The sequence below is a fragment of the Salmo salar genome, chromosome ssa07, assembly GCF_905237065.1.
Source record: "Salmo salar chromosome ssa07, Ssal_v3.1, whole genome shotgun sequence".
Lineage (NCBI taxonomy): Eukaryota > Metazoa > Chordata > Actinopteri > Salmoniformes > Salmonidae > Salmo > Salmo salar.
In genome coordinates this window covers 10,710,561-10,738,157 of record NC_059448.1, presented here as the reverse complement: position 1 = coordinate 10,738,157, position 27,597 = coordinate 10,710,561, and the positions used below count along the sequence as shown (strand labels likewise).

Sequence of the window (27,597 nt, the reverse complement as noted above, 5' to 3'; positions counted from 1 at the left end):
TTCTGCCCTATTTTTGTGCGGGTCCGTTTATGATAATGCATTCAGAATAGAAACGGGAAAGGGAGATACCAAGTCAGTTGTATAACTTAACCTCTTGGGGCTATGTGGGACGCTAGCGTGCCACCCGTGGTGCACCCTATCAACAGCAGGTGCATTTCAAGAGCGGCAAATTTGAAACCAAATAAATGTCAAAATTCAAATTTTTCAAACATACAACTATCTTACACCCTTTGAAAGATAAACATCTCCTTAATCTAACCACGTTGTCCGATTTCAAAAAGGTTTTACGGCGAAAGCATAAAGTTAGATTATGTTAGGAGAGTACATTGACAATAGCTGTGTGTAATGTTTTGTCAATTCAAAGACAGGCGTCACCAAAACCATAAAAACGGCTAAAATGATGCACTAACCTTTTACAATCTCCATCAGATGACACTCCTAGGACATTATGTTAGACAATGCATGCATTTTTAGTTCTATCAAGTTCATATTTATATCCAAAAACAGCGTTTTACTATGGCGTTGATGTTCAGGAAATCGTTTCCCTTCAATAACCGGCAGTCAAGTCAGCACCACAAATTAAATAATTAAAATTAGAAAACATTGGTAAAATATTATATTGTCATTTAAAGAATTATAGATTTACATCTCTTGAATGCAATCGACTTGCCAGATTTAAAAATAACCTTACTGGGAAATCACACTTTGCAATAATCTGAGCACTGCGCCCAGAAAAATACGCTTTGCGATACAGACAAATGGCCATGTTGGAGAGATCTAAAATCGAAAATACTATGTAAATAATCCATTACCTTTGATTCTCTTCATCAGATGTCACTTCCAGGAATCCCAGGTCCATAACGAATGTAGTTTTGTTCAAAAAAGCTCATCATTTATGTCCAAAAAGCTCTGTGTTGTTAGCACATGATCTAAGCCCGCCGGACTTCACTTCATGAACGAGGGGAAAAAATATATTTACGTTCGTTCAAACATGTCAAACGTTGTATAGCATAAATCATTAGTGCCTTTTTTAACCAGAACATGAATAATATTCAAGGTGGACGAATGCATTCTCTTTTAAAACGTTTTGGAACGAGGGTACCCAACATGACCTCGCGCGCCAGAGTCTAATCGGCCATCACCGTTCCAAGGCTCTTGTTCGGTCAGATCTCATAGTAGAAGATTCAAAACACTTTGTAAAGGCTGGTGACATCTAGTGGAAGCAATAGGAAGTGCCAAAACATTAATCAACAACTGTGTGTTTCAATGGCATTGGCTTAAAGGTAATTCAACACATCAGGTATCCACTTCCTGTCAGAAAATGTCTCAGGGTTTTGCCTGCCAAATGAGTTCTGTTATACTCACAGACACCATTCAAACAGTTTTAGAAACTTTAGGGTGTTTTCTATCCATATATAATAAGTATATGCATATTCTAGTTACTGGGTAGGATTAGTAACCAGATTAAATCGGGTACGTTTTTTTATCCAGCCGTGAAAATACTGCCCCCTAGCCCCAAAAGGTTAATACATTCAACTGAAATGTGTCTTGTGCATCTAACCCAACCCCTCTGAATCAGAGGGGTCTGAATCGTTGAATATGTGCTGATATGACTTTCACTTTGCTTGCTCTCTGTTCTATCTCTTACTTTCTCTCTCTGCTGTCTCTCTCTACTGTCTCTCTCTGCTCTGTCTCTCTCTCTCTCTCTCTCTCTCTCTCTGCCGCTCTCTCTCTCTCTCTCTCTGCCGCTCTCTCTCTCTCTCTCTGCCGCTCTCTCTCTCTCTGCCACTCTCTGCCTCTCGCTCTGCCTCTCGCGCTCTGCTCTGTCTTTTTTTTTCTCTCTCTCGCTCTCTCTCTTGCTCTCGCTCTCTCTGTGTGTGTGTTCTGTCTCTTACTCTCTCTATCTCCCCCTCTCAGAGACAGGGATATTCAGGACACGTGTTCAGACACAGACTCTCTCAACTCCTCCATGGGGCGTAAACAGTCCTACACCAACCCCTGCACACCGGGCCCAGAGACCCCCTACCGCAAGATCTCCCGTGAGGAGCTGATGATGCTGAGCCAGCAGGAGCCTCAGTCTTATGTCCGAGACTCACCCCCTCCTCAAGGGGGATCTTCGGCCCCCTCCCCAGCCCTGGAGCACCACAGACACAAACACAAGGGTTCGCCCGACCTCACCCGTGGATCTATCCCAGAGTCCCACAGCATGTCCTTCGCCACTTCGTCGGCAGGCAATAAGGCCATGTACAACGGCATCCTGGAGAAGTCCTATAGCATGGGCCAGCTGCCCGCGAGCATGACAGGGGCAGGGGGGGTGGCGGTCGGGCGCTACCCGTCCCTCACCTCAATGGACAGTGAGGGCAGAGGGGTGGGGGCCAAGGAGCAGAAGCAACCGAGTACCTCCTCCCAGGACTCCAGTGGCAACGGAGACAAGGCCAAGAGGTCCTCGTCCAAAATCAAGAGCTTGTTCAAGAAGAAAAAATAGTCCTACACACATAGAGAGATTCTAGCCTTAATAAAAAATGGCTGTCATCAAAGGAAGCCACAACATTATTTTTGTTCCTTTTTTTTTCTTCCAAGATGGAATGTATCTCTGGCTGGACCCCTCAGACCTCTTCCAGATCGGTAGCCTTATTTTTCAATAATGCCTTTTTTTTTTCACTCATAGGGCGTTGCTGATGCATACCAGATCTTACAACACCTGGATAGGTATTTTACTTATCAGCTAACCACATCATATGTTGTAGCAATCTGTCAGTCGATGATGTGGCGCGCAAACATTGGTTGATGCATGCAACGTATGAGTAGGGGAACGCGACCATAGCCTCACATTTAAGCCTTCAAAGGTCACAGAAAAGTCAAAAGGTCAAGGGTCGTGCCAGCTGCCGTCGCCCAGGCAATCGTGAAGAGCATTAGCCTGGTCACTTCTCTTGTCTTCTCTTGTTCTTTTTGAGTTAAAGAACCAAAAAATAAATAACACTTGTTCTATCTGGAAACTGAGGGGGTTTACATGGTGGGCTTGTTAGCTTGACATCACTTCCTGTCTGACAGAGGCTCCTGAGCTCTGGACTCATTTCCTTTGAGAAATAAAAATCCTGCTGAGTTTGTTGCACTACTGCCTTCCTGGTTTCTGGGAAAGGACCGCCGCTGCGTGCGGAGTAAATATTGATGTGTAGAAGAGAATGATGTATGTATAGAGGCCTTGGGGAGATGCAACACGTGGTAGACTATTGCAGCCAGAACCAGTTGGTGCGTTTTCCAATGTCTCTCGTTATGGATTGTTCGATACACACACACACACACACACACACACACACACACACACAGAGTGAGGTTCGAAATTATTGACACCCTTGATGATGAGCAATAATGACTGTATAAAATAATTAATGAGCTATATTCTATTCTAAAAATAATTTTACTATACTAAACAAAATATAAACACAGCAATTTCTAAGATTTTACTGAGTTACAGTTAAGGAATTCTTATAAGGAATTGTCAATTTAAATAAATGCATTAGGCCCTAATTTCACATGATTGGGAAATACAGATATGAATCTGCTGGTCACAAATACCTTTAAAAAAATGTAGGGGTGTGGATCAGAAAACCTGTCAGTATCTGGTATGACCACCGTTTGACTCATGCATTGTGGCACATCTCCTTCGTATAGAGTTGATCAGGCTGTTGATTGTGGCCTGTGGAATGTTGTCCCACTCCTCTTCAATGGCTGTGCGAAGTTGCTGGATATTGGCGGGAACTGAAACACGTTATCGAACATGTCGATCCAGAGCATCCCAAACATGCTCAATGGAAGACATTTCTGGTGAGTATGCAAGCCATGGAAGAACTGGGACATTTTCACCTTCCAGAAATTGTGTACAGATCCTTGCGACATGGGGCCGGGCATTATCATGCTGAAACATGAGGTAATGGCTGCGGATGAATGACATGACAACGGGCCTTAGGATCTTGACACGGTATCTCTGTGCATTCAAATTGCCATCGATAAAATGCAATGTGTTCGTTGTCTGTAGCTTATGCCTGCCCATACCATAACCCCACCTCCATCATGGGGCACTCTGTTCACAACGTTGTTCTCAGAAAACCGCTCGCCCACACGACGCCATGCAACAGCTCTGGTGGACATTCCTGGACACCCCTAAAGTTTCTTATAAATAAATAGTCAAAAGTGTAGTATTTGGTCCCATATTCCTGCCACGTAACAACTACATCAAGCTTGTTACTCTACAAACTTGTTGGATGTATTTGCAGTTTATTTGGTTATTTCTCACTCTTTTTCTTTTTTTTCCCAGGAGAAATTAATGGTAATTAATGTATTCTGTCATTTTGGAGTCACTTCTCTTATAAATAAGAATATAATAATTTCTTAAAAACTTCTATTGAGTTTTGGTTCTGAACACTTAATGAGTCAAAGACGAACTCCACCCTACACATCCTCAATGTAACGTAACAATCAAAACGCTTTCATCCTATGATGTAATTCCTTTGAAGCATGCCTCTTTGAGTGACAAATACTGGAGAAAAAAGTCAAAGTAATTCACTGAAGACAGCATTGTTATAGAATATGTTTCTAAACATTTCTACATTAATGTGGATGCACAATTCTGAATTTTCCATAATCACGATACCAAGTGTTTAGAAACATATTCTATTTTAGCAATGAGGCCCGAGGGGGTGTGGTATATGGCCAATATACCACGGCTAAGGGCTGTTCTTAGGCACGATGCGATGTGGAGTGCCTGGATACAGCCCTTAGCCGTGGTATATTGGCCATATACCACAAACCCCCGAAGTGCCTTATTACTATTATAAACTGGTTACCAACGTAATTAGAGCAGTAAAAATACATGTTTTGTCATACCTGTGGTATACGGCTGTTAGCCAATCAGCATTCAGGGCTCGAACCACCTTGTTTATAATCTTATTTCTAATAAAAGTGACTCCAAAATGACAATACATTATTTACCAATCATTTCTACTGGGCACAAAATAATCTGAAACGCAACCAAAACAAACAGCAAATGCATCCAACAAGCTTGACGTAGTCGTTACGTGGCAGGAATATGGAACCAAATACAAAAATGTTGACTCATTTCTTTTTTATGAAGAATCTTTAGGGGTGCCAATAATTCTGACCCTTTTTGCGGGGAAAAAATAATTACTTGTTAAACAAAATCTAATTCGTATAAAAAAAGCATAATTTTCCTTTATTTATTTGTTTTTGCAATATTGCTCAGTGTTTGAATTATTTATTGCTCATCTTTATTGAGGTCAATAATGTCAGACCTCACTGTTTATACGCTTTGTTTTGACATTATTATGTTCTTGTAGATGTTTTGTAGACAATGTGATTTCTATTGGTGGGGGTTCACAAGGACTGACTGGTTTTTACTGAAGAGAGCTAAACAATATCCAGATTTGACCTGTACCCTTGTTACTTGTCGTTGTAAACTTTCGTAAGCTCTTCCCGAATATTTTACCATTACTTTCACCTGTTACCTCTCAACTTCCTTTTCCATCATTTACATACTCTATGATAGGGACTGGTCACTAGCAACATACATAGCAGGAGACAAGCTAAACCGAAGAGTAAAGTTAATTGTTGCTATTTTACGATATGCATTTGTAATATCAGAAGTCTGCAGATGTGACAAATTAGCTTTCATAGCACATCCCTACAGTCACCCATTTACCCCTACAGTCACCCATTTACCCCTACAGTCACCCATTTACCCCTACAGTCACCCATTTACCCCTACAGTCACCCATTTACCTCTACAGTCACCCATTTACCCCTAGTTACCCATTTACCCATCTACCCCTACCTTTACCCATCTACCCCTACCATTACCCATCTACCCCTACCGTCACCCATCTACCCCTACCGTCAACCATCTACCCCTACCGTCACCCATCTACCCCTACCATCACCCATCTACCCCTATCTTCCCATTTACCCTGTCTGTCCATCAAATCCCTGCCTCACCCCTGTCCCCTCTAAACCTCCCAGTCTGTCCATCAAATCCCTGCCTCACCCCTGTTCCCTCTAAACCTCCCTGTCTGTCCATCAAATCCCTGCCTCACCCCTGTTCCCTCTAAACCTCCCAGTCTGTCCATCAAATCCCTGCCTCACCCCTGTCCCCTCTAAACCTCCCTGTCTGTCCATCAAATCCCTGCCTCACCCCTGTCCCCTCTAAACCTCCCTGTCTGTCCATCAAATCCCTGCCTCAACCCCTGTCCCCTCTAAACCTCCCTGTCTGTCCATCAAATCCCTGCCTCACCCCTGTCCCCTCTAAACCTCCCAGTCTGTCCATCAAATCCCTGCCTCAAGCCCTGTCCCCTCTAAACCTCCCTGTCTGTCCATCAAATCCCTGCCTCACCCCTGTCCCCTCTAAACCTCCCTGTCTGTCCATCAAATCCCTGCCTCAAGCCCTGTCCTCTCTCATTGTTCTGTGTTTGCTCACCTCTGGGCCTATAGACTGAGTGCTCTGTTTCAAGGGTTCTCTGTTCTCACTGTGATTATACTGCCCTCACCCCTTCATCCCGGACAAGCCGTCATTACTGTCACATCATCCCTGTAACCCAAGACGGAGCTGATGTTGCTGCCTGGTACGGTGATGACGCGAATGGGATGACACAAAGGTTGTAGGTGGCGGCATTCCCGCCAGGAAGGAGAGTTCACGTGCTGTTACGGCACACGGACCCCAAAATAACGACTTATAGATGAGCAGAACATATGAATGTTTACGTGACTTTAGGGGATTTTTGAACATTTGGTGTGTGACTATTTGTATACCGTAGACAAATTAATAAAAAAACATTGCTGTCTTCAGTGAATTACTTTTTCCCAGTATTTGCCACCCAAAGACGCATTCTTTAAACAAATAACGTCACAGTATGAAAGCATATTTTATATTTACTTTACATTGAGGATGTGTAGGGTGGGGTTTGTCTTCGACGCGTTAGGTGTTCAGAACCAAAACTGACTCTGCATGGACGACTCACTCCCCACAGTGAAGAAACGTTTATGATTCCCAATTGTCTTCACAGGATAGTAGAAACAGAAGAAGAAGAAACAACATTTTGATGCTCCCGTTTGTCTTGAGAGTGGAGGAACAGTGACACGTCGAAGAAAGCAATGCATGATTGCTTTATCAATATGAATTGAATGTGATGAAAATTGAGCTGATGGTTCATCAATTCCACACACAGCAGGAAAGACCCGGGGCCGTCGGGCTCGGTGATGAATGTGTTGTTTGGCTGCCTCTGTACACAACATCCCAGCCTTCCACACATGTACACAAGCCCATTGGCTTGTCCCTCTCAGGGCGCAGTTCCAGAGACGACCACTGGGTTGCGGTAATATATTGGAGAAATCATAACTACTACCAAACACCTAAGGTGGTGCACCAGTGGAGGCTGGTGGGAGAATGGGCTCATTGTAATGGCTGGAATGGAATAAATGAAAAGGTATCAAACATATCCATTACATTGATTCTATTCCAGTCATTACAATGAGCCCATTCCCCCTAAAGCTCCTTCCACCAGCCGCCTCTGTGGCACATCATTTTACATTTTTACATTTTTAGTCATTTAGCAGACGCTCTTATCCAGAGCGACTTACAGTAGTGAATGCATACATTTCATTTCATTTTTTCTGTGCTGGCCCCCCGTGGGAATCGAACCCACAACCCTGGCGTTGCGAACACCATGTGTTGCAAACACCATGCTCTACCAACTGAGCTACAGGGAAGGCTATCATGTTTCTGCTGCAGGAGAGACATCTTCAGAAGGAACAAATGTAGGCTACAAACTGCACTTTGACATACAAGCTGATTCACCTGATTCTTAGTTGTGAGAATATGAGAGATGTCATTTCGTCTGCAGCCAAATGATTTGCTTGTTATCACTGAACCAAGATGACAGCACCTCGTCCTCCTGCGGTGTGTCCACTACTATCAGGGACCATTATATGCTTTAGGTTTAGTCTTATTTCAGAGGTTATTTACCTGGTATTCTCTGAGGAATGATGTGTTACCAATATATCAAATCTCAAGGAAACAAACATGTAAACATTAGCATGTACTTATGTGTGGTAATTATTTCATACTATCTCAAAGTAAACGCCAAAGTAAACAGCGGACTGTAAAACGCATCATTCCTCAAGTCAACACCAGCTGAAAGCTGAACCATTAAATCCCTACCGACGTGAAAGGGGGGGAAGGGTTAACACTAGCCCCCATAGTACTACTATCTACCCCCTCTCTCTCTCCTAGTGATAGTGATGATGGGTTAACTCTAGCCCCCATAGTACTACTATCTACCCCCTCTCTCTCTCCTAGTGGTGGTGATGATGGGTTAACACTAGCCCACATAGTACTACTATCTACCCCCTCTCTCTCTCCTAGTGGTGGTGATGGGTTAACACTAGCCCCCATAGTACTACTATCTACCCCCTCTCTCTCCTAGTGGTGGTGATGATGGGTTAACACTAGCCCACATAGTACTACTATCTACCCCCTCTCTCTCTCCTAGTGGTGGTGATGATAGGTTAACACTAGCCCCCATAGTACTACTATCTACCCTCTCTCTCTCCTAGTGGTGGTGATGGGTTAACACTAGCCCACATAGTACTACTATCTACCCCATCTCTCTCTCCTAGTGGTGGTGTGATGGGTTAACACTAGCCCACATAGTACTACTATCTACCCCTCTCTCTCTCCTAGTGGTGGTGATGATGGGTTAACACTAGCCCCCATAGTACTACTATCTACCCCCTCTCTCTCTCCTAGTGGTGGGTGATGGGTTAACACTAGCCCCCATAGTACTACTATCTACCCCCTCTCTCTCTCCTAGTGGTGGTGATGATGGGTTAACACTAGCCCACATAGTACTACTATCTACCCCCTCTCTCTCTCCTAGTGGTGATGATGGGTTAACACTAGCCCACATAGTACTACTATCTACCCCCTCTCTCTCTCCTAGTGGTGATGATGGGTTAACACTAGCCCACATAGTACTACTATCTACCCCCCTCTCTCTCCTAGTGGTGGTGATGATGGGTTAACACTAGCCCACATAGTACTACTATCTACCCCCTCTCTCTCCTAGTGGTGATGATGGGTTAACACTAGCCCCCATAGTACTACTATCTACCCTCTCTCTCTCCTAGTGGTGATGATGGGTTAACACTAGCCCCCATAGTACTACTATCTACCCCCTCGCTCTCTCCTAGTGGTGGTGATGATGGGTTAACACTAGCCCACATAGTACTACTATCTACCCTCTCTCTCTCCTAGTGGTGATGATGGGTTAACACTAGCCCCCATAGTACTACTATCTACCCCCTCTCTCTCTCCTAGTGGTGGTGATGGGTTAACACTAGCCCACATAGTACTACTATCTACCCCCTCTCTCTCTCCTAGTGGTGGTGATGATGGGCTAACACTAGCCCCCATAGTACTACTATCTACCCCCTCTCTCTCTCCTAGTGGTGGTGATGATGGGTTAACACTAGCCCCCATAGTACTACTATCTACCCCCTCTCTCTGTCCTAGTGGTGATGATGGGTTAACACTAGCCCCCATAGTACTACTATCTACCCCCTCTCTCTCTCCTAGTGGTGGTGGTGATGGGTTAACACTAGCCCACATAGTACTACTATCTACCCTCTCTCTCTCCTAGTGGTGATGATGGGTTAACACTAGCCCCCATAGTACTACTATCTACCCCCTCTCTCTCTCCTAGTGGTGGTGATGATGGGTTAACACTAGCCCACATAGTACTACTATCTACCCCCTCTCTCTCTCCTAGTGGTGGTGATGATGGGCTAACACTAGCCCCCATAGTACTACTATCTACCCACTCTCTCTCCTAGTGGTGGTGATGGGTTAACACTAGCCCACATAGTACTACTATCTACCCCCTCTCTCTCTCCTAGTGGTGGTGATGGGTTAACACTAGCCCACATAGTACTACTATCTACCCCCTCTCTCTCTCCTAGTGGTGGTGATGGGTTAACACTAGCCCACATAGTACTACTATCTACCCCCTCTCTCTCTCCTAGTGGTGATGATGGGTTAACACTAGCCCACATAGTACTACTATCTACCCCCTCTCTCTTTCCTAGTGGTGGTGATGATGGGTTAACACTAGCCCCCATAGTACTACTATCTACCCCCTCTCTCTCTCCTAGTGGTGGTGATGGGTTAACACTAGCCCACATAGTACTACTATCTACCCACTCTCTCTCTCCTAGTGGTGATGATGGGTTAACACTAGCCCACATAGTACTACTATCTACCCCCTCTCTCTCTCTCCTAGTGGTAGTGATGATGGGTTAACACTAGCCCACATAGTACTACTATCTACCCCCTCTCTCTCTCCTAGTGGTAGTGATGGGTTAACACTAGCCCACATAGTACTACTATCTACCCCCTCTCTCTCTCCTAGTGGTGGTGATGGGTTAACACTAGCCCACATAGTACTACTATCTACCCCCTCTCTCTCTCCTAGTGGTGGTGATGATGGGTTAACACTAGCCCACATAGTACTACTATCTACCCCCTCTCTCTCTCCTAGTGGTAGTGATGATGGGTTAACTCTAGCCCCCATAGTACTACTATCTACCCCCTCTCTCTCTCCTAGTGGTGATGATGATGGGTTAACACTAGCCCACATAGTACTACTATCTACCCCCTCTCTCTCTCTCCTAGTGGTGATGATGGGTTAACACTAGCCCACATAGTACTACTATCTACCCCCTCTCTCTCTCCTAGTGGTGGTGATGATGGGTTAACACTAGCCCCCATAGTACTACTATCTACCCCCTCTCTCTCTCCTAGTGGTGGTGATGATGGGTTAACACTAGCCCCCATAGTACTACTATCTACCCCCTCTCTCTCTCCTAGTGGTGATGATGGGTTAACACTAGCCCCCATAGTACTACTATCTACCCCCTCTCTCTCTCCTAGTGGTAGTGATGATGGGTTAACACTAGCCCACATAGTACTACTATCTACCCTCTCTCTCTCTCCTAGTGGTGGTGATGATGGGTTAACACTAGCCCACATAGTACTACTATCTACCCCCTCTCTCCTAGTGGTGGTGATGGGTTAACACTAGCCCCCATAGTACTACTATCTACCCTCTCTCTCCTAGTGGTGGTGATGATGGGTTAACACTAGCCCCCATAGTACTACTATCTACCCCCTCTCTCTCTCCTAGTGGTGGTGATGATGGGTTAACACTAGCCCACATAGTACTACTATCTACCCCCTCTCTCTCCTAGTGGTAGTGATGATGGGTTAACTCTAGCCCCCATAGTACTACTATCTACCCCCTCTCTCTCTCCTAGTGGTGGTGATGATGGGTTAACACTAGCCCACATAGTACTACTATCTACCCCTCTCTCTCTCCTAGTGGTGGTGTGATGGGTTAACACTAGCCCCCATAGTACTACTATCTACCCCCCTCTCTCTCCTAGTGGTGGTGATGATGGGTTAACACTAGCCCCCATAGTACTACTATCTACCCCCTCTCTCTCTCCTAGTGGTGGTGATGATGGGTTAACACTAGCCCCCATAGTACTACTATCTACCCTCTCTCTCTCCTAGTGGTGGTGATGGGTTAACACTAGCCCACATAGTACTACTATCTACCCCATCTCTCTCTCCTAGTGGTGGTGATGGGTTAACACTAGCCCACATAGTACTACTATCTACCCCCTCTCTCTCTCCTAGTGGTGGTGATGATGGGTTAACACTAGCCCCCATAGTACTACTATCTACCCCCTCTCTCTCTCCTAGTGGTGGTGATGGGTTAACACTAGCCCCCATAGTACTACTATCTACCCCCTCTCTCTCTCCTAGTGGTGGTGATGATGGGTTAACACTAGCCCACATAGTACTACTATCTACCCCTCTCTCTCTCCTAGTGGTGATGATGGGTTAACACTAGCCCACATAGTACTACTATCTACCCCCTCTCTCTCTCCTATTGGTGATGATGGGTTAACACTAGCCCACATAGTACTACTATCTACCCCCTCTCTCTCTCCTAGTGGTGATGATGATGGGTTAACACTAGCCCACATAGTACTACTATCTACCCCCCTCTCTCTCCTAGTGGTGATGATGGGTTAACACTAGCCCACATAGTACTACTATCTACCCCTCTCTCTCTCCTAGTGGTGATGATGGGTTAACACTAGCCCCCATAGTACTACTATCTACCCCTCTCTCTCTCCTAGTGGTGGTGATGATGGGTTAACACTAGCCCACATAGTACTACTATCTACCCCCTCTCTCTCTCCTAGTGGTGATGATGGGTTAACACTAGCCCCACATAGTACTACTATCTACCCCCTCTCTCTCTCCTAGTGGTGGTGATGGGTTAACACTAGCCCACATAGTACTACTATCTACCCCCTCTCTCTCTCCTAGTGGTGGTTGATGGGCTAACACTAGCCCCCATAGTACTACTATCTACCCCCTCTCTCTCTCCTAGTGGTGGTGATGATGGGTTAACACTAGCCCACATAGTACTACTATCTACCCCCTCTCTCTGTCCTAGTGGTGATGATGGGTTAACACTAGCCCCCATAGTACTACTATCTACCCCCTCTCTCTCTCCTAGTGGTGGTGGTGATGGGTTAACACTAGCCCCCATAGTACTACTATCTACCCCCTCTCTCTCTCCTAGTGGTGGTGATGGGTTAACACTAGCCCCCATAGTACTACTATCTACCCCCTCTCTCTCTCCTAGTGGTGGTGATGATGGGTTAACACTAGCCCACATAGTACTACTATCTACCCCCTCTCTCTCTCCTAGTGGTGGTGATGATGGGCTAACACTAGCCCCCATAGTACTACTATCTACCCCCTCTCTCTCTCCTAGTGGTGGTGATGGGTTAACACTAGCCCACATAGTACTACTATCTACCCCCTCTCTCTCTCCTAGTGGTGATGATGGGTTAACACTAGCCCACATAGTACTACTATCTACCCCTCTCTCTCTCCTAGTGGTGGTGATGGGTTAACACTAGCCCACATAGTACTACTATCTACCCCCTCTCTCTCTCCTAGTGGTGGTGATGGGTTAACACTAGCCCACATAGTACTACTATCTACCCCCTCTCTCTCTCCTAGTGGTAGTGATGATGGGTTAACACTAGCCCACATAGTACTACTATCTACCCCCTCTCTCTCTCCTAGTGGTGGTGATGGGTTAACACTAGCCCACATAGTACTACTATCTACCCACTCTCTCTCTCCTAGTGGTGGTGATGGGTTAACACTAGCCCACATAGTACTACTATCTACCCCCTCTCTCTCTCCTAGTGGTGGTGATGATGGGTTAACACTAGCCCACATAGTACTACTATCTACCCCCTCTCTCTCTCCTAGTGGTGGTGATGGGTTAACACTAGCCCCCATAGTACTACTATCTACCCCCTCTCTCTCTCCTAGTGGTGGTGATGATGGGTTAACACTAGCCCACATAGTACTACTATCTACCCCCTCTCTCTCTCCTAGTGGTGGTGATGATGGGTTAACACTAGCCCACATAGTACTACTATCTACCCCCTCTCTCTCTCCTAGTGGTGGTGATGATGGGTTAACTCTAGCCCCCATAGTACTACTATCTACCCCCTCTCTCTCTCCTAGTGGGTGATGATGGGTTAACACTAGCCCCCATAGTACTACTATCTACCCCCCCTCTCTCTCCTAGTGGTGGTGATGATGGGTTAACACTAGCCCCACATAGTACTACTATCTACCCCTCTCTCTCTCCTAGTGGTGGTGATGGGTTAACACTAGCCCCCATAGTACTACTATCTACCCCTCTCTCTCTCCTAGTGGTGGTGATGATGGGTTAACACTAGCCCACATAGTACTACTATCTACCCCCTCTCTCTCTCCTAGTGGTGGTGATGATGGGTTAACACTAGCCCACATAGTACTACTATCTACCCCTCTCTCTCTCCTAGTGGTGGTGATGGGTTAACACTAGCCCACATAGTACTACTATCTACCCCTCTCTCTCTCCTAGTGGTGGTGATGATGGGTTAACACTAGCCCACATAGTACTACTATCTACCCCCTCTCTCTCTCCTAGTGGTGGTGATGATGGGTTAACACTAGCCCCCATAGTACTACTATCTACCCCTCTCTCTCTCCTAGGTGGTGGTGATGGGTTAACACTAGCCCCACATAGTACTACTATCTACCCCCTCTCTCTCTCCTAGTGGTGGTGATGATGGGTTAACACTAGCCCACATAGTACTACTATCTACCCCTCTCTCTCTCCTAGTGGTGGTGATGATGGGTTAACACTAGCCCACATAGTACTACTATCTACCCCCTCTCTCTCTCCTAGTGGTGATGATGGGTTAACACTAGCCCACATAGTACTACTATCTACCCCCTCTCTCTCTCCTAGTGGTGGTGATGATGGGTTAACACTAGCCCACATAGTACTACTATCTACCCCCTCTCTCTCTCCTAGTGGTGGTGGTGATGGGTTAACACTAGCCCACATAGTACTACTATCTACCCCTCTCTCTCTCCTAGTGGTGGTGATGATGGGTTAACACTAGCCCACATAGTACTACTATCTACCCCTCTCTCTCTCCTAGTGGTGGTTGATGGGTTAACACTAGCCCCCATAGTACTACTATCTACCCCTCTCTCTCTCCTAGGGTGGTGATGATGGGTTAACACTAGCCCACATAGTACTACTATCTACCCCCTCTCTCTCTCCTAGTGGTGGTGATGATGGGTTAACACTAGCCCACATAGTACTACTATCTACCCCTCTCTCTCTCCTAGTGGTGGTGATGGGTTAACACTAGCCCCCATAGTACTACTATCTACCCCCTCTCTCTCTCCTAGTGGGTGATGATGGGTTAACACTAGCCCACATAGTACTACTATCTACCCCCTCTCTCTCTCCTAGTGGTGGTGATGATGGGTTAACACTAGCCCCCATAGTACTACTATCTACCCCCTCTCTCTCTCCTAGTGGTGGTGATGGGTTAACACTAGCCCACATAGTACTACTATCTACCCCTCTCTCTCTCCTAGTGGTGGTGATGGGTTAACACTAGCCCCCATAGTACTACTATCTACCCCCCTCTCTCTCCTAGTGGTGGTGATGATGGGTTAACACTAGCCCACATAGTACTACTATCTACCCCCCTCTCTCTCTCCTAGTGGTGAGGTGATGGGTTAACACTAGCCCACATAGTACTACTATCTACCCCTCTCTCTCTCCTAGTGGTGATGATGGGTTAACACTAGCCCCCATAGTACTACTATCTACCCCCTCTCTCTCTCCTAGTGGTGGTGATGGGTTAACACTAGCCCCCATAGTACTACTATCTACCCCCTCTCTCTCTCCTAGTGGTGGTGATGATGGGTTAACACTAGCCCACATAGTACTACTATCTACCCCTCTCTCTCTCCTAGTGGTGGTGATGATGGGTTAACACTAGCCCCACATAGTACTACTATCTACCCCCCTCTCTCTCCTAGTGGTGATGATGGGTTAACACTAGCCCACATAGTACTACTATCTACCCCTCTCTCTCTCCTAGTGGTGGTGATGATGGGTTAACACTAGCCCACATAGTACTACTATCTACCCCTCTCTCTCTCCTAGTGGTAGTGATGATGGGTTAACACTAGCCCACATAGTACTACTATCTACCCCCTCTCTCTCTCCTAGTGGTGGTGATGATGGGTTAACACTAGCCCACATAGTACTACTATCTACCCCCTCTCTCTCTCCTAGTGGTGGTGATGATGGGTTAACACTAGCCCCCATAGTACTACTATCTACCCCCTCTCTCTCTCCTAGTGGTGGTGATGGGTTAACACTAGCCCACATAGTACTACTATCTACCCCCTCTCTCTCTCCTAGTGGTGGTGATGATGGGTTAACACTAGCCCACATAGTACTACTATCTACCCCCTCTCTCTCTCCTAGTGGTGGTGATGGGTTAACACTAGCCCACATAGTACTACTATCTACCCCCTCTCTCTCCTCGTGGTGATGATGGGTTAACACTAGCCCACATAGTACTACTATCTACCCCCTCTCTCTCTCCTAGTGGTGGTGATGATGGGTTAACACTAGCCCACATAGTACTACTATCTACCCCCTCTCTCTCTCCTAGTGGTGGTGATGATGGGTTAACACTAGCCCCCATAGTACTACTATCTACCCCCTCTCTCTCTCCTAGTGGTGATGATGGGTTAACACTAGCCCACATAGTACTACTATCTACCCCCTCTCTCTCTCCTAGTGGTGGTGATGGGTTAACACTAGCCCACATAGTACTACTATCTACCCTCTCTCTCCTAGTGGTGGTGATGATGGGTTAACACTAGCCCACATAGTACTACTATCTACCCCCTCTCTCTCTCCTAGTGGTGGTGATGATGGGTTAACACTAGCCCACATAGTACTACTATCTACCCCCTCTCTCTCCTAGTGGTGGTGATGATGGGTTAACACTAGCCCACATAGTACTACTATCTACCCCTCTCTCTCTCCTAGTGGTGATGATGGGTTAACACTAGCCCACATAGTACTACTATCTACCCCCTCTCTCTCTCCTAGTGGTGGTGATGATGGGTTAACACTAGCCCACATAGTACTACTATCTACCCCCTCTCTCTCTCCTAGTGGTGATGATGGGTTAACACTAGCCCCCATAGTACTACTATCTACCCCCTCTCTCTCTCCTAGTGGTGGTGATGGGTTAACACTAGCCCACATAGTACTACTATCTACCCTCTCTCTCCTAGTGGTGGTGATGATGGGTTAACACTAGCCCCCATAGTACTACTATCTACCCCCTCTCTCTCTCCTAGTGGTGGTGATGGGTTAACACTAGCCCACATAGTACTACTATCTACCCCCTCTCTCTCTCCTAGTGGTGGTGATGATGGGTTAACACTAGCCCCCATAGTACTACTATCTACCCCCTCTCTCTCTCCTAGTGGTGGTGATGATAGGTTAACACTAGCCCCCATAGTACTACTATCTACCCCCCTCTCTCTCTCCTAGTGGTGATGATGGGTTAACACTAGCCCACATAGTACTACTATCTACCCCCCCTCTCTCTCCTAGTGGTGGTGATGGGTTAACACTAGCCCCCATAGTACTACTATCTACCCCCTCTCTCTCTCCTAGTGGTGTGATGATGGGTTAACACTAGCCCACATAGTACTACTATCTACCCCTCTCTCTCTCCTAGTGGTGGTGATGATGGGTTAACACTAGCCCACATAGTACTACTATCTACCCCCTCTCTCTCTCCTAGTGGTGATGATGGGTTAACACTAGCCCACATAGTACTACTATCTACCCCTCTCTCTCTCCTAGTGGTGGTGATGATGGGTTAACACTAGCCCACATAGTACTACTATCTACCCCCTCTCTCTCTCCTAGTGGTGGTGATGATGGGTTAACTCTAGCCCCCATAGTACTACTATCTACCCCCTCTCTCTCTCCTAGTGGTAGTGATGATGGGTTAACACTAGCCCACATAGTACTACTATCTACCCCCTCTCTCTCTCCTAGTGGTGATGATGATGGGTTAACACTAGCCCCCATAGTACTACTATCTACCCCCTCTCTCTCTCCTAGTGGTGGTGATGATGGGTTAACACTAGCCCACATAGTACTACTATCTACCCCCTCTCTCTCTCCTAGTGGTGGTGATGATGGGTTAACACTAGCCCACATAGTACTACTATCTACCCCCTCTCTCTCTCCTAGTGGTGGTGATGATGGGCTAACACTAGCCCACATAGTACTACTATCTACCCCCTCTCTCTCTCCTAGTGGTGGTGATGGGTTAACACTAGCCCACATAGTACTACTATCTACCCCCTCTCTCTCTCCTAGTGGTGATGATGGGTTAACACTAGCCCACATAGTACTACTATCTACCCCCTCTCTCTCTCCTAGTGGTGGTGATGATGGGTTAACACTAGCCCCCATAGTACTACTATCTACCCCCTCTCTCTCTCCTAGTGGTGATGATGATGGGTTAACACTAGCCCCCATAGTACTACTATCTACCCCCTCTCTCTCTCCTAGTGGTGGTGATGATGGGTTAACACTAGCCCACATAGTACTACTATCTACCCCCCTCTCTCTCCTAGTGGGTGATGATGGGTTAACACTAGCCCACATAGTACTACTATCTACCCCTCTCTCTCTCCTAGTGGTGGTGATGATGGGTTAACACTAGCCCACATAGTACTACTATCTACCCCCTCTCTCTCTCCTAGTGGTGGTGATGATGGGTTAACACTAGCCCACATAGTACTACTATCTACCCCCTCTCTCTCTCCTAGTGGTAGTGATGATGGGTTAACACTAGCCCCCATAGTACTACTATCTACCCCCTCTCTCTCTCCTAGTGGTGGTGATGGGTTAACACTAGCCCCCATAGTACTACTATCTACCCACTCTCTCTCTCCTATTGGTAGTGATGATGGGTTAACACTAGCCCACATAGTACTACTATCTACCCCCTCTCTCTCTCCTAGTGGTAGTGATGATGGGTTAACACTAGCCCACATAGTACTACTATCTACCCCCTCTCTCTCTCCTATTGGTAGTGATGATGGGTTAACACTAGCCCACATAGTACTACTATCTACCCCCTCTCTCTCTCCTAGTGGTGGTGATGATGGGTTAACACTAGCCCACATAGTACTACTATCTACCCCCTCTCTCTCTCCTAGTGGTGATGGTGATGGGTTAACACTAGCCCCCATAGTACTACTATCTACCCCCTCTCTCTCTCCTAGTGGTGGTGATGATGGGTTAACACTAGCCCCCATAGTACTACTATCTACCCCCTCTCTCTCTCCTAGTGGTGGTGATGATGGGTTAACACTAGCCCCCATAGTACTACTATCTACCCCCTCTCTCTCTCCTAGTGGTGGTGATGATGGGTTAACACTAGCCCACATAGTACTACTATCTACCCCCTCTCTCTCTCCTAGTGGTGGTGATGATGGGTTAACACTAGCCCCCATAGTACTACTATCTACCCCCTCTCTCTCTCCTAGTGGTGGTGATGATGGGTTAACACTAGCCCCCATAGTACTACTATCTACCCCTCTCTCTCTCCTAGTGGTGGGTGATGGGTTAACACTAGCCCCCATAGTACTACTATCTACCCCTCTCTCTCCTAGTGGTGGTGATGATGGGTTAACACTAGCCCCCATAGTACTACTATCTACCCCCTCTCTCTCTCCTAGTGGTGGTGATGATGGGTTAACACTAGCCCCCATAGTACTACTATCTACCCCTCTCTCTCCTAGTGGTGATGATGATGGGTTAACACTAGCCCCCATAGTACTACTATCTACCCCCTCTCGCTCTCCTAGTGGTGGTGATGATGGGTTAACACTAGCCCCCATAGTACTACTATCTACCCCTCTCTCTCTCCTAGTGGTGATGATGATGGGTTAACACTAGCCCACATAGTACTACTATCTACCCCCTCTCTCTCTCCTAGTGGTGATGATGATGGGTTAACACTAGCCCACATAGTACTACTATCTACCCCCCTCTCTCTCTCCTAGTGTGGTGATGATGGGTTAACACTAGCCCACATAGTACTACTATCTACCCCCTCTCTCTCTCCTAGTGGTGGTGGTGATGGGTTAACACTAGCCCACATAGTACTACTATCTACCCCCCTCTCTCTCCTAGTGGTGGTGATGATGGGTTAACACTAGCCCCCATAGTACTACTATCTACCCCCTCTCTCTCTCCTAGTGGTGGTGGTGATGGGTTAACACTAGCCCACATAGTACTACTATCTACCCTCTCTCTCTCCTAGTGGTGGTGATGGGTTAACACTAGCCCCCATAGTACTACTATCTACCCCCTCTCTCTCTCCTAGTGGTGGTGATGATGGTTTAACACTAGCCCACATAGTACTACTATCTACCCCCTCTCTCTCTCCTAGTGGTGGTGATGATGGGTTAACACTAGCCCCCATAGTACTACTATCTACCCCCTCTCTCCTAGTGGTGGTGATGGGTTAACACTAGCCCACATAGTACTACTATCTACCCCCTCTCTCTCTCCTAGTGGTAGTGATGATGGGTTAACACTAGCCCACATAGTACTACTATCTACCCACTCTCTCTCTCCTAGTGGTGATGGTGATGGGTTAACACTAGCCCACATAGTACTACTATCTACCCCCTCTCTCTCTCTCCTAGTGGTAGTGATGATGGGTTAACACTAGCCCACATAGTACTACTATCTACCCCCTCTCTCTCTCCTAGGTGGTGATGATGGGTTAACACTAGCCCCCATAGTACTACTATCTACCCCCTCTCTCTCTCCTAGTGGGTGGTGATGGGTTAACACTAGCCCACATAGTACTACTATCTACCCCCTCTCTCTCTCCTAGTGGTGGTGATGATGGGTTAACACTAGCCCCCATAGTACTACTATCTACCCCCTCTCTCTCTCCTAGTGGTGATTGATGGGTTAACACTAGCCCACATAGTACTACTATCTACCCCCTCTCTCTCTCCTAGGGTGGTGATGATGGGTTAACACTAGCCCCCATAGTACTACTATCTACCCCTCTCTCTCTCCTAGTGGTGGTGATGGGTTAACACTAGCCCACATAGTACTACTATCTACCCCCTCTCTCTCTCCTAGTGGTGGTGATGATGGGTTAACACTAGCCCCCATAGTACTACTATCTACCCCCTCTCTCTCTCCTAGTGGTGGTGATGATGGGTTAACACTAGCCCACATAGTAGTACTATCTACCCCCCTCTCTCTCCTAGTGGTGGTGATGATGGGTTAACACTAGCCCACATAGTACTACTATCTACCCCTCTCTCTCTCCTAGTGGATGATGATGGGTTAACACTAGCCCACATAGTACTACTATCTACCCCTCTCTCTCTCCTAGTGGTGATGATGATGGGTTAACACTAGCCCACATAGTACTACTATCTACCCCCTCTCTCTCTCCTAGTGGTGGTGATGGGTTAACACTAGCCCACATAGTAGTACTATCTACCCCCTCTCTCTCTCCTAGTGGTGATGATGATGGGTTAACACTAGCCCACATAGTACTACTATCTACCCCCTCTCTCTCTCCTAGTGGTGATGATGATGGGTTAACACTAGCCCACATAGTACTACTATCTACCCCCTCTCTCTGTCCTAGTGGTGATGATGGGTTAACACTAGCCCACATAGTACTACTATCTACCCCCTCTCTCTCTCCTAGTGGTGGTGATGATGGGCTAACACTAGCCCACATAGTACTACTATCTACCCCCTCTCTCTCTCCTAGTGGTGGTGATGGGTTAACACCAGCCCACATAGTACTACTATCTACCCCCTCTCTCTCTCCTAGTGGTGGTGATGATGGGTTAACACTAGCCCCCATAGTACTACTATCTACCCCCTCTCTCTCTCCTAGTGGTGATGATGGGTTAACACTAGCCCACATAGTACTACTATCTACCCCCTCTCTCTCTCCTAGTGGTGGTGATGATGGGTTAACACTAGCCCACATAGTACTACTATCTACCCCCTCTCTCTCCTAGTGGTGGTGATGGGTTAACACTAGCCCCCATAGTACTACTATCTACCCCCTCTCTCTCTCCTAGTGGTGGTGATGATGGGTTAACACTAGCCCCCATAGTACTACTATCTACCCCCTCTCTCTCTCCTAGTGGTGGTGATGATGGGTTAACACTAGCCCACATAGTACTACTATCTACCCCCTCTCTCTCTCCTAGTGGTGGTGATGATGGGTTAACACTAGCCCACATAGTACTACTATCTACCCCCTCTCTCTCTCCTAGTGGTGATGATGGGTTAACACTAGCCCCACATAGTACTACTATCTACCCCTCTCTCTCTCCTAGTGGTGGTGATGGGTTAACACTAGCCCACATAGTACTACTATCTACCCCTCTCTCTCTCCTAGTGGTGGTGATGATGGGCTAACACTAGCCCACATAGTACTACTATCTACCCCCTCTCTCTCTCCTAGTGGTGATGATGATGGGTTAACACTAGCCCACATAGTACTACTATCTACCCCTCTCTCTCTGTCCTATTGGTGATGATGGGTTAACACTAGCCCACATAGTACTACTATCTACCCCCTCTCTCTCTCCTAGTGGTGGTGATGGGCTAACACTAGCCCACATAGTACTACTATCTACCCCCTCTCTCTCTCCTAGTGGTGGTGATGGGTTAACACCAGCCCACATAGTACTACTATCTACCCCCTCTCTCTCTCCTAGTGGTGGTGATGATGGGTTAACACTAGCCCTCATAGTACTACTATCTACCCCCTCTCTCTCTCCTAGTGGTGATGATGATGGGTTAACACTAGCCCACATAGTACTACTATCTACCCCCTCTCTCTCTCTCCTAGTGGTAGTGATGATGGGTTAACACTAGCCCACATAGTACTACTATCTACCCCCTCTCTCTCTCCTAGTGGTGGTGATGGGTTAACACTAGCCCACATAGTACTACTATCTACCCTCTCTCTCCTAGTGGTGGTGATGATGGGTTAACACTAGCCCACATAGTACTACTATCTACCCCCTCTCTCTCTCCTAGTGGTAGTGATGAGTTAACAACCTGTTGAGGCTATTTAGTGAAGCACCCGGTACTCTAATTGGCTGCAATATGTTACCCTAAAGAGATGCGTATCTCAAGAGGACAGGAGATATAGGATTGCTACGGCAACAGTCTGACGATGGCACGTTCATTCTTTAATGAATAGGAGTGAAGGTAATGAATAGAGGCCCTAAATATATGTAGTAGTGCTGAGGCTTTAACGTGTGTGTGTGTGTGTGTGTGTGTGTGTGTGTGTGTGTGTGTGTGTGTGTGTGTGTGTGTGTGTGTGTGTGTACGTAGATAGAGAGAGTGGGTCTACTGGTCTAGTTATGTCCCAGTTGGATTCCATTCTACCTTGTCTGCTGCTCCCATCTCAGTGTTAATTAGTGGGGTTAATGAACTGGGACCCTGGTGGCCAGTCCCTGTACCTTTCTCCTCACATGGAGGGAAGGAAGGGGGTGTTTTTGAAAGGGTGAAAGGACTGGGGAGGGGCCGAACAGAGAGAGAGAAGAGAAACAGTGATTGCCTACATGAAAACCCACCGGTTTCCTCCGTTACTAAACACGAGGGCCTTTTCCAAGTGGCTTTCCCACCTTGGCAACAGACACACTCCTTAACGTTTGATTCAGTCCCAACCCCATTGTAAATAGACAGGAACAGCCAAGGTCGATTAGGAGCGATGTTTATCCACGCGAGGCAAGACAAAGTCAGCTTTGGCAAAGACAGACCGGGTGCAAACAGACTGATGCTACTGTAGCATCTTATGACTTGTCTGACTCTGAGGCACATTAGGAGACTAAATACTGTAGGGTTGGCTGGGATATTAGTAGGATACTGAATACTGTAGGGTTGGCTAGGATATTAGTAGGAGACTGAATACTGTAGGGTTGGGTGGGATATTAGTAGGATACTGAATACTGTAGGGTTGGCTAGGATATTAGTAGGAGACTGAATACTGTAGGGTTGGCTGGGATATTAGTAGGAGACTGAATACTGTAGGGTTGGCTGGGATATTAGTAGGATACTGAATACTGTAGGGTTGGCTGGGATATTAGTAGGATACTGCATACTGTAGGGTTGGCTGGGATATTAGTAGGAGACTGAATACTGGAGGGTTGGCTGGGATATTAGTAGGAGACTGAATACTGTAGGGTTGGCTGGGATATTAGCAGGAGACTGAATACTGTAGGGTTGGCTAGGATATTAGTAGGATACTGAATACTGTAGGGTTGGCTGGGATATTAGTAGGATACTGAATACTGTAGGGTTGGCTGGGATATTAGCAGGAGACTGAATACTGTAGGGTTGGCTGGGATATTAGTAGGATACTGAATACTGTAGGGTTGGCTGGGATATTAGCAGGAGACTGAATACTGTAGGGTTGGATAGGATATTAGTAGGAGACTGAATACTGTAGGGTTGGCTGGGATATTAGTAGGAGACTGAATACTGTAGGGTTGGCTGGGATATTTGTAGGAGACTGAATACTGTAGGGTTGGCTGGGATATTAGTAGGCGACTGAATACTGTAGGGTTGGCTGGGATATTCAAATTAAAAGTGTCTATATTTGTATTACAGGAACAAGACAATACACTTGGTTATGGTTGAGTCTGACATGACATCTAGGTCAGGAGGGTTGCTGCTTTACTTTGCTGCTAATTGATTGATTAACATCATTGAGTCCACTGCACTCACCTGGGGACCCAGGTCTGAATCAGTCCCTGGTTAGAAGGAGAGGGTGAACTGTCCACATGCTGTCGAAGGCCAGATTTGAATACTGCTGATTTAGACTCTGTCTTCCTGATTCGAATCCCACCGCACCCTCTCCGCTTTGCAATCTGGTTTCAGAGCTGGTCATGGGTGCACCTCAGCCACGCTCAAGGTCCTAAACGACATCGTAACCGCCATCGATAAGAAACAATACTGTGCTGCCGTATTCATTGACCTGGCCAAAGCTTTTGACTCTGTTAATCACCACATCCTCATCGGCAGACTCAGTAGCCTTGTTTTCTCAAACGATTGCGTCGCCTGGTTCACCAACTACTTCTCTGACAGAGTTCAGTGTGTCAAATCGGAGGGCCTACTGTCTGGACCTCTGGCAGTCTCTATGGGGGTACCACAGGGTTCAATTCTTGGGCCAACTCTTTTCTCTGTATACATAAATGATGTCGCTCTTGCTGCTGGTGAATCTCTGATCCACCTCTACGCAGACGACACCATTCTGTACACTTCTGGACCTTCTTTGGACACTGTGTTAACAACCCTCCAGACGAGCTTCAATGCCATTCAACTCTCCTTCCGTGGTCTCCAACTGCTCCTAAACACAAGTAAAACTAAATGCATGCTCTTCAACCGATCGCTGCCTGCACCTGCCCGCCTGTCCAGCATCACTTCTCTGGACGGTTCTAACTTAGAATTTGTGGACAACTACAAATACCTAGGTGTCTGGTTAGACTGTAAACTCTCCTTCCAGACTCACATCAATCATCTCCAATCCAAAGTGAAATCTCGAATTGGCTTCCTATTTCGCAACAAAGCATCCTTCACTCATGCTGCCAAACATACCCTCGTAAAACTGACCATCCTACCAATCCTCGACTTCGGCGATGTCATTTACAAAATAGCTTCCAATACCCTACTCAACAAGCTGGATGCAGTCTATCACAGTGCCATCCGTTTTGTCACCAAAGCCCCATATACTACCCACCACTGCGACCTGTACGCTCTCGTTGGCTGGCCTTCGCTTCATAATCGTCGCCAAACACATTGGCTCCAGGTCATCTACAAGACCCTGCTAGGTAAAGTCCCCCCTTATCTCCGCTCACTGGTCACCATAGCAGCACCCACCTGTAGCACGTGCTCCAGCAGGTATATCTCTCTGGTCACCCCTAAAGCCAACTCCTCCTTTGGTCGTCTCTCCTTCCAGTTCTCTGCTGCCAATGACTGGAACGAACTACAAAAATCTCTGAAACTGGAAACACTTATCTCCCTCACTAGCTTTAAGCACCAGCTGTCAGAGCAGCTCACAGATCACTGCACCTGTACATAGCCCATCTATAATTTAGCCCAAACTACTACCTCTTCCCCTACTGTATTTATTTATTTTATTTATTTTGCTCCTTTGCACCATATTATTTATATTTTATCTTTGAACTTTCTTCAAACTACAAATCTACCATTCCAGTGTTTTTCTTGCTATTCTTTATTTACTTTAAAAAAAAAAAATTTTATTCTACTGCATCATTTATTGTATGTTGTTTTACTCCATGTGTAACTCTGTGTTTTTGTATGTTGTCGAACTGCTTTGCTTTATCTTGGCCAGGTCGCAATTGTAAATGAGAACTTGTTCTCAACTTGCCTACCTGGTTAAATAAAGGTGAAATAAAAAAATATATATAAAAAATTCTTCAACAGCGTGGCAAGCTGTCTCCCGAATGGCAGTCAAATGACAGTGTTTTGAATGTAGGTGCTGTTGATGACTGTGTTTTGAAATGACACACCGTTGAATGATGGTCTTTGGAATGAGCTCAGTGACCGCCTTTCTGAATCACAGAGAAGGGTTGACAGTTGTCAGGCTTCAACAGACCAAGATGGCTGGTGTTTTAACAACACGATCCTGAACCCCGAGGGTCAACCTTTTCGCTTGAAATAATAATGTCTCATCATATCAGCTGTGTACTGTACAGACCTGCCTGAAGATGGAGAGAGAATGCTGTGTACAGACCTGCCTGAAGATGGAGAGAGAATGCTGTGTACTGTACAGACCTACCTAAAGATGGAGAGATGCACACTGTATGTGCACACTGTATATGCACACTGTATGTACATTTGCAGTAAAATCCTTTCTCGTTGAATTGGAGTGGTGTTTCACTTGCATTTGTAGGCCTATTGAGCAGGCAAATGAGCAGGCAACACACAGTCCCAGCACAAGCCTTTCGCCCGCAAAAACGAATACTATCAGCATATGCAAATACCATGATGTCATCATCATTAGCCATAAATTGGGGAGGGGCCAGTGCTGTCTAAGAGTACCAGCTGTGGTTAGGGTGCTTGCGCTCTCGCCTTGCCCGGCTAGGAGTAATGCGTGGTGGGGTTAAAACGAACGTGACACCCCCCTGACTGACTGGAGCTCCCATGAGTTAGAGTTGAGCTTCCGCTTCGAGTTTCCAACGAGAGAGAGAGACGTAATCAGAGCTGCTACCCAGAGACTACAGCCAAGGACATCTGGACCTGTGCTTATTGACTGGAAAAGATATGTGTTTGTGTCAGAGAATAGTCTCTCTCTCTGTCTCTCTGTTATGTGCGTTTGACAACAATGACACTTTTATTCAGATAAAGCCTGTTGTACATTCTGCCTCACCAGACAGAGGGAGAGAGACAACAGCCGTTAGAGCTCAGATGGAAAAACCTGCCCCAGGCCTCACTAGACGGCGAGAGAACAGCCTTTTAGAGGTCAGAGGGAAAGACCTGGTCCTCACACATACAGTAAGCTTCTGACTGTGCTTTTCACATGCCTCCATAGAATGGGAGGGAGAGGTTTTCAATCTGGATCATAAATTCTCCCTCAGTTCACTGGCTCCCCTGCTGACTGCACGTCTCCTCCTCCCTCAATGTATATATTCACACCACCCACAACTTTCCCCTTTCCTCACCTCTCTCGATCAAATAAATTCAATCAAACCACAGACTTGATCTCTCAAACAAAGGCGGACAAATTTGATTTGAGTGAATTCAGGAGATGTCTGCCAATGAATAATACATGGCTTTCTCCTTGAAGTTACTCTGACTTATTAAGTCCCAGGTTCCCCCTGAGCTCAGCTAGCTGGAGCGTGTATGTGCCGAGAGCTGTCGCTGAGCTGGATGGAGCGTGTATGTGCTGAGAGCTGTCTCTGAGCTGGCTGGAGCGTGTATGTGCTGAGAG

General features: G+C 46.5%; 1 protein-coding gene across 2 annotated transcripts in view; it reads left to right on the top strand.

Annotated features, from left to right (window-relative positions):
* LOC106608537 (stromal interaction molecule 2) overlaps window positions 1–6,851 on the top strand; it is a 96,559-nt gene extending 89,708 nt beyond the window's left edge. For both annotated transcript variants that reach the window (XM_045721489.1, XM_045721488.1), the window contains exon 12: window positions 1,918–6,851. In XM_045721489.1, coding sequence (XP_045577445.1) covers window positions 1,918–2,485 — 568 coding nt within the window. In that variant the 3' untranslated portion in view covers window positions 2,486–6,851. The remainder of the gene's footprint in view (window positions 1–1,917) is intronic.
* The last annotated feature ends 20,746 nt before the right edge of the window (window positions 6,852–27,597 follow it).